This window comes from Micromys minutus (genome assembly GCF_963924665.1).
Source record: "Micromys minutus genome assembly, chromosome: 12".
Classification (NCBI taxonomy): domain Eukaryota; kingdom Metazoa; phylum Chordata; class Mammalia; order Rodentia; family Muridae; genus Micromys; species Micromys minutus.
Genome location: NC_137981.1, coordinates 6,033,830 through 6,042,234, shown reverse-complemented (window position 1 = coordinate 6,042,234; position 8,405 = coordinate 6,033,830). Strand labels below are relative to the sequence as shown.

Genomic DNA, 8,405 nt, shown 5'->3' with positions numbered 1-8,405 from the left:
TTGTTGAGGATGGATTTCGCTATTCTAGGTCTTTTGTTATTTTATATGAAATTGCACATTGATCTTTCCAATTCCATGAAGAACTGGGTTGGAATTTTGATGGGGATTGCATTGAATCTGTAGATTGCTTTTGGTAGGATGGCCATTTTTAAGATGTTGATTTTTCCAATTCATGAGCATGGGAGATCTTTCCATTTTCTGAGATCCTCCTCAATTTCTTTCTTTAGTGGTATGAAGTTCTTGTCATACAGGTACTTCACTTGCTTAGATAGAGTCACACCAAGGTTTTTCATAGTTTTAGTGAATATTGTGAAGGTTACCTTTTCCCTAATTTCTTTCTTCACATGTTTGTCCTTTGAGTATAGGAAGGCTACTGACTTGCTTGAGTTAATTTTGTACCCAGCCACTTTGCTGAACTTGTTTATCAGCTGTAGGAGTTCTCTGGTGAAATTTTTGGGGTCACTCAAGTACACCATCATGTTATTGGCAAAGAGTGATGTTTTTATCTTTCCTTTCAGATTTGTATTCCCTTGATCTCCTTTTGCTGTCTAATTGCTCCAGCCAGGTCTTCCAATACTATGTTGAATAGGTAGGTGGAGAGTGGGCAGCCTTGTCGAGTCCCTGATTTTAGTGGGATTGCTTCACGTTTCTTGCCATTAAGTTTGATGTTGGCTGTTGGTTTGCTGTATATTGCTTTTATTACATTAAGGTATGGGCCTTGGATTCCTGTTCTTTTCAGGACTTTTAACATGAAGGGGTGTTGGATTTTGTCAAATGCTTTCTCAGCGTCTAGTGAGATGACCATTTGATTTTGGTCTTTGAGTTTGTTTATATGGTGGATTACATTGATGGATTTCCTTATGTTAAATCATCCCTGCATCCCAGGGACGAAGCCTACTTGGTCATGATGAATGATCATTTTGATGTATTCTTGGATTCGGTTTGCAAGGATTTTGTTGAGTATTTTTGCATCAATGTTCATAAGTGAGATTGGTCTGAAGTTCTCTTTCCTTGTAGGATCTTTGTGTGGTTTGGGTACGAGGGTTATTGTAGCCTCAAAAAATGAGGTGGGCAATATTCCATCTGATTCTATCTTTTGGAATATTTTGGCGAGTATTGGTGTTATATCCCCAATAAATGTCTGATAAAATTCTGCACTGAACTTGTCTGGACCTGGGCTTCTTTTGGTTGGGAGGCTTTTGATGACTTCTTCTATTTCTTTAGGTGTTATAGGGTTATTTAGATGGTTTACTTGGTCCTGGTTTAACTTTGGGACCTTGTATCTGTCTAGGAATTCATCCATTTCCTCCAGATTTTCCAATTTTGTGGAGTATAAGTTTTTGTAGTAGGATCTGATGATTTCTTGAATTTCCACAGTTTCAGTTGTTATGTCACCACTTTCCTTTCTGATTTTGTTAATTTGGATACTCTCTCTTTGCCCTCTAGTTAGTCTGGCTAGGGGTTTATTAATCTTGTTGATTTTCTCAAAGAACCAACTCTTTGTTTTGTTGATTGTTTCAATGGTTCTTTTTGTTTCTATTTGGTCTATTTCTGCCCTAATTTTGATTATTTCTTGCTGTCTACTCTTTTTGGATATATCTGCTTCCTTTTGTTCTAGGGCTTTTAGCTGTGCTGTCAGGTTGCTGATGTGAGCTCTCTCCACTTTCTTTTTGGAAGCACTTAGGGCTATGAGTTTTCCTCTCAATACTGCTTTCATTGCATCCCATAGGTTTGGGTATGTTGTGTTTTCGTTTTCGTTGAATTCTAGAAAATCCTTAATTTCTTTCTTTATTTCTTCTTTGACCCTGCTATCCTTTAACAGAGCATTGTTTAGTTTCCATGTGTATGTGGGCTTTTTGTTGTCTTTGTTGTTGTTAAAGACCAGCTGTAGACCATGGTGATCTGAGAGGATGCATGGGAGTATTTCAATCTTCTTATATCGATGGAGGCTTGTTCTGTGTCCAATTATGTGGTCAATTTTTGAGAAGATGCCATGGGGTGGTGAGAAGAAGGTGTATTCTTTTACTTTAGGATAGTATGTTCTGTATATATCTATTAATTCTAGTTGGTTCAAAGTCTCTGCTAGTTTTGCAGTGTCCTTGTTCATTTTCTGTTTCCCTGATCTGTCCATTGGTGAGAGTGGGGTATTAAAGTCTCCCACTATTATTGTGTGGAGTGAAATGTATTTTTGGAACTTTAGTAGGGTTTCTTTTATGAATGTGGGTGATTTTTTATTTGGAGCATATATGCTAAGGATTGAGAGTTCCTCCTGACAGATTTCCCTGGTAATGAGTAAAAAGTGTCCTTTCTTATCTTTTTTTTGATAACTTTTGGTTGGAAATTTACTTTATTCGATATTAGAATAGCCACTCCAGCTTGCTTCTTGGATCTGTTTTCTTGGAAGTTTTTTTCCCACTTTTTTACTCTGAGATAGTGTCTGTCTCTGTCTCTGAGATGAGTTTCCTGTATGCAGCAAAAGGCTGGATTTTGTTTATGTATCCAGTCTGATAGTCTATGTCTCTTTATTGGGGAGTTGAGACCATTTATGTTAATAGATATCAAGGAATAGTTGTTTCTGTTTCTGGCCATTATTGCTTTTTTAAGTTGAATTGTGTCTGTGTTTTATTCTTCTTATAGTTTTCTTGTTTAGGAGTTTTCTTGTTTTTACTAGGCTGTATTTTCCCTCATTGCATTGGGTTTTCCACCTATAATTCGTTGTAGTGCTGAGTTTGTGGTCAGATATTGTGTGAATTTTGATTTGTCTTGAAATATCTTCGTCTCTTCATTGATGGTGATTGATAGTTTTGCTGGGTATAGCAGCTTGGGCTGGCACTTGTGCTCTCTTAAGGAGTGCATGATGTCTGTCCAGACTCTTCTAGCTTTCATAGCCTCTGTTGAGAAATCGGGTGTGAGTCTGATTGGTCTGCCTTTATATGTTACTTGACCTTTTTCCCTTACTGCTTTTAGTATTCTTTCTTTACTTTGGGCACTTAATGTTTTTACTATTATGTGTTGGGAGGTATTTCTTTTCTGGTCCAACCTATTTGGAGTTCTGAAGGCTTCTTTTATGCTTGTAGTCATCTCATTCTTGAGGGTAGGGAAGTTTTCTTCTATTATTTTGTTGAAGGTATTTACTGTGCCTCTTAGTTGATACTCTTCTCTCTCTTCTCTTCCTATAATCCTTAGGTTCGGTCTTCTCATTGTGTCTTGGATTTCTTGGACATTTTGGGTTAGGAGCTTTTTGTTTTTTGCATCTTCTCTGGCTGTTTTTTCTATGTTTGCAATGTTGTCTTCTGCCCCCAAGATTCTCTCTTCAATCTCTTGTAATCTATTGGAAATGCTTGCTTCTGTGACTCCTGATTTCTTTTTTTGGTGTTCTGACTCAAGTGTTATCTCTTTTAGCGTTTTCTTTATTGTGTCAATTTGTTTTAATTTCCCTCTTCCATTCCTTTATTTCTTTGGTTCTGTTTTCCTCTAGTTCTTTGATTTCTTTGAATGTTTTTCTTGTTTCTTCTTTAAAAGCTTCTGAATCTTTTTGTTTTTCCTCCCTTTCTTGTTTAAGTATCTCTATCAGCGTCTTGAGGTATGATTTCAGGTCTGTGTCTTCTTTTTCTGGAGTGTTTGGAATTCCGATGTTTGCTGTTATGGGAGAGTTGGGTCCTGGTGTTGCTAGATTGTCTTGGTTTCCTTGGGATATACTCTTTCTCTTTCCTCTTGCCATTATGTTGTCAGTAATATGTTCTTGCCTTTCCCTTGTCTGTGTTCTGTGACCCTGGTTCTCCACTGTTCCAGGTGTCAGATGGGCCAAGCCCTGTTTTATGCCTCAGAGTCGTCGGGTGTGAGCAGAAGTTCCAAGGTTCTTTTTCTGGTTGCTGGATTGGGCAAGGCAGGGCTGGGCAAGTTAGGGTGTGCACTTTCCGTGTGCACTCCGCAGAGATCTCTCTGCTCCCCTGCAGCCCAGGTCTCCCACCCACCAGTTGCTCAGCCTCTATGCGCCGCCGTTCCGGGTGGCAGATGGGCCAGTCTCAGTTCTGCGTCCTGAAGTCGCCTCCGTGTGGAAACAGAAGTTCTAATTATCTGTTCCCACTCGCTGGATCTGGCAAGGCAGGGCTGGCCAAGGTAGGATGTGCACTTTTCGCGTGCACTCTGCAGAGATCTCTCTGCTCTCCTGCAGCCCAGGTCTCCCACCCACCAGTTGCTCAGGCTCTATGCGCCACTGTTCCGGGTGGTAGATGGGCCAGGCTCTGCTCTGCGTCCTGAAGTCACCAGTTGTTCAGCCTCTATATCCATGTTGCGTTTTGTTTTACATGTACTTTACGCTCATTTTAACTATTAGGTTTTCGATGCATACTGTCAAGCCCATGAAAAAAATCAAGTACTGACTAAAAAATATATTCACATATTTTATGTAAAAATTATTTTGCCTGTCCCGGGCCGTCCGCCCGCAGCCGGTCCCTCTGCCGGTCCCTCTGGTCCACCTGTCCCGCGCCAGGGTCCCCCGCAATGAGCTCCACGCAGTTTAACAAGGGTCCGTCCTACGGGCTCTCGGCCGAAGTCAAGAACCGGCTCCTGTCCAAATATGACCCCCAGAAGGAAGCCGAACTCCGAAGCTGGATAGAGGGACTCACCGGCCTCTCCATTGGCCCTGACTTCCAGAAGGGTCTGAAGGATGGGGTCATCCTATGCACGCTCATGAATAAGCTGCAGCTGGGCTCCGTCCCCAAAATCAACCACTCTATGCAGAACTGGCACCAGCTAGAAAACCTCTCCAGCTTCATCAAAGCCATGATCAGCTATGGCATGAACCCCGTGGACCTGTTTGAAGCCAATGACCTTTTTGAGAGCGGAAATATGACGCAGGTGCAAGTGTCTCTACTGGCGCTGGCGGGAAAGGCCAAGACCAAGGGACTGCAGAGTGGTGTGGATGTCGGGGTCAAATATTCGGAGAAACAGGAGAGAAACTTTGATGACACCACCATGAAGGCCAGGCAGTGTGTCATCGGGCTGCAGATGGGCACCAACAAATGTGCCAGCCAGTCTGGCATGACAGCCTATGGTACCAGAAGACATCTCTATGACCCCAAGAACCACATCCTGCCTCCCATGGACCATTGTACCATCAGCCTCCAGATGGGTACCAATAAGTGTGCCAGCCAGGTGGGCATGACGGCTCCAGGGACCCGGAGGCACATCTATGACACCAAGCTGGGCACCGACAAGTGTGACAACTCTTCCATGTCCCTGCAGATGGGCTACACGCAGGGCGCCAACCAGAGCGGCCAGGTCTTCGGACTGGGGCGGCAGATATACGACCCCAAGTATTGCCCACAAGGCTCTGCGGCTGACGGGGCTCCCACCGAGGGTCATGGCCAGGGCGAGGCCCCTGAGTACCTGGCCTACTGCCAGGAGGAAGCCGGCTACTGAGCTCCCGCATTGCATCAGCATCCCTGTGTGGGTTTTGGGGTTTTCATTGTGTTGCTTTGTGTTTTGAAACTGGTCATCTCTTTGTATCTCTCTCTGGCCTGGAACTCACTGCCATCCTCCTGCCTCAGCTTCTCGAGGGGGGTGACAGGTCTGTGCTATCTATCTATGCTCCCTCCTCACCCATCATGCCTAGCTTCCTTCCCAGGACTGACCCAGGCAGGGAACATGGGTGTCCTCAGTAGGATAGTGAGGCTGTGCGTTCCCCAGTGGGCTGTGGGAGAGGCTGGCCCCAAGGAGCTTCCGTCTTCTTCATCTCTTTCACGTCATTTTGTGGTTGTGAACCATGGAAATTGCAGGCAGTTTCAATGAAAGAAAACAAGGGGTTTGGTTTTGTGTTTTGTTTGCCCCCAAAAGTATGGGGGTGCACCAGACTTTAAAATACTGTAGGCATTTTGAGGGGCTAAATTTGCTTTCCCAAGGCCCTCAGACTTCACCCTCCTGTGCCCTGTGGGGAAACTGAGGCAAGCCAGTTGTGACCAGGACCCCTGCAGCCCTCCCGCGTTCCTTTGGTTTTTGAAGGTCTCAGTTCTCCCTGTGGCCCTGATCAACGAGCTGGGGCCGCGGCCTCTGAAAGTGCCTGCAGTACCCGACCCACGGGTCCGCTCTGCCAAACAATGTGAAATTCCCTGCGTGGACCAAAACAATGTACAGACGTCCGTTTCTAACAGTAAAGTGTATTCATTAAGTTGGCTGTGATGGAGAGAGCCGTTTAGAAGTAGGGGGCAAGCTCCCCCAAAGTCATGGGGGAGGAGAAACAGGCACTGTTGAATAAATTATTTGAGGTCAGGACTAGGGTTGAGGAAGAGGCTGATTCTCCCTTAACAGCTTCCTTTGAGCTCCTATACAACCTCAAAACCCCAACTCTAAGGTCCCCTTTTTAACTCTCACCCTTGCCAGGGCCTTCAGAGCTGTGGATCCACACAGCCCTCCCTCTACACTCATTACAGCTTTGTGAAATAAACCAATTTTTTTTCCCTACAGTAGGGAACATCTGGGAATTTTGCCTACAATCTGGGCAACTATTGATTTTAATCTTGGATTATTGGGCTGCCAGCTGATTCTGAAACCATGTTATTCAGGCGGATGCGTGGGCGAACGCTTCGATGTGGTTGAACCGCCGCTTTGTGGGTGAGCTCACAGAGGCTGTGTGATACAAGTCTTGCTGGTGGCAGGAGATGGGACACGATATAAAAAACCTTGCACAACCCTTCCAACCTAGGGGTCAATCTTTCAGACCTAAATTCAGTCTTTTCCTGAGGCCCCACAAGATGGTAGATAAGAACAGACTCCAGGAAATGGTCCTCTGACCTCCACAGATGTGCCATGCATGCGTGTGTCCTATCCTAATAAACAAATTAATTAAGTTTAAAAACAAAAAAAATTATTTTAATATCTGAAAAAACAGTACTGACAAAAATGTATAATTTTAAGCAAAAAATGTTTAAAATCTGTACATTTATCTTTGTTTTGTAAAATAAAGTCGTTTAAAAAAGTAGCATTGCAATATAGCAAATATTACAAGCTTAATTAGTCCCACAGTCTTAAAAAATTCAAACACTTTATAATTTCAGTGTCTGTTAAAACCTCAAAAGTCTCATTTAAAAGTCAAAGCCTCTCAACTGTGGGCACCTATAAAAATAAATTAAATAATTTCTTATTTGATTTATATTGAAAATAGATTATTTTACTTAATACATTCTGATTATGTTTTTCCTCACCTCTTCCCAAACACAAATCCATATCCTTTCTTGCTCCTTCTCATTAGAAAACAAACAAGCATCTAAAAGAAAAGGAAGGAAGGAAGAAAAAAAAGAAAAGAACAAAACCTCCAAAACTACCACTAAGTTCATTTTGTGCTGGAAGATGGGACCTGACCTTAAGAGTGCTCTGTGTGCTGTGTTAGTTAGAATTTCCTGCTGTGAAGAGATACCATGATCATGGCAACTCTCTTAAACAGATTTAGTTAATTTAGAGCTAGGTTACAGTTTAGTTCATTACTGCTGTGGTAGGAAGAGTGCTCTGTGTGCTGTCTTAGTTAAGATTTCCTGCTGTGAAGAGATACCATGATCATGGCAACTCTATTAAACAGATTTAGTTAATTTAGAGCTAGGTTACAGTTTAGTTCATTACTGCTGTGGTAGGAAGAGTGCTCTGTGTGCTGTCTTAGTTAAGATTTCCTGCTGTGAAGAGATACCATGATCATGGCAACTCTATTAAACAGATTTAGTTAATTTAGAGCTAAGTAACAGTTTAGTTCATTACTGCTGTGGTAGGAAGCATGGCAGAGTGCAGGCAGACATAGTGCTGGAGGAGCTCTGAGTCTTACCAATATCTCAATCCTTAAACTTCAAGAAAAAAGAGACAATAATTCATTAAGCTGGCTTGAGCTTCTAAACCCTCAAATCCCATCCCCCAAGTGGCATCCTCCAACAAAGCCACACCTACGCCAACAAGATTACACTTCCTAATAGTGCAGCTCTCTCTAGGCCTATAGAGGCCATTTTTATTCAAACCTCCACATATGCCCAGTGAGAACACCAACTTTATTGGAGAAAACTAATTTTTCATTTGTGAGTGGTTAGTAATGGGAAATTCTGTGTTGGGGGACGTTGCCTTCACTTCCTCTTGGTACTGAGATTGCATCAGGCACCGACTTGTGGAGGCCTGCGCACGTTGTCACAGTCTTTGCTGGTGTGCATGTACATTGGTCCTAATGTGTTTCTTTAGTATTCTCCATCCCCTCTGGCCTTTAAAATCTTCCCTCTTCCTGTTGTTTTGTTTTGTTTTAAGTTCCCTGAGCCATGGAAGGAGAGGATTGATGGAGATCTCCTAGTTAAGAACAAGCATTTTAAAGCCTCTCGCTCTCTGTACCCTGTCCAGCTGTGGCTATCTGCATTTATCCCATCTACCGTGGGAAGGAG

At 43.0% G+C, this 8,405-nt stretch overlaps 1 protein-coding gene across 1 annotated transcript; it reads left to right on the top strand.

The window, feature by feature from the left end:
• Window positions 1-4,476: 4,476 nt before the first annotated feature.
• On the top strand, window positions 4,477-5,424 carry LOC308427904 (calponin-2-like; the record flags this gene model as incomplete). The annotated part of the gene is made up of 1 exon (XM_080926181.1): window positions 4,477-5,424. Exon 1 carries the CDS (start codon window positions 4,504-4,506, stop codon window positions 5,422-5,424), a length of 921 nt encoding a protein of 306 aa, XP_080782307.1. The 5' UTR covers window positions 4,477-4,503.
• Window positions 5,425-8,405: the final 2,981 nt, after the last annotated feature.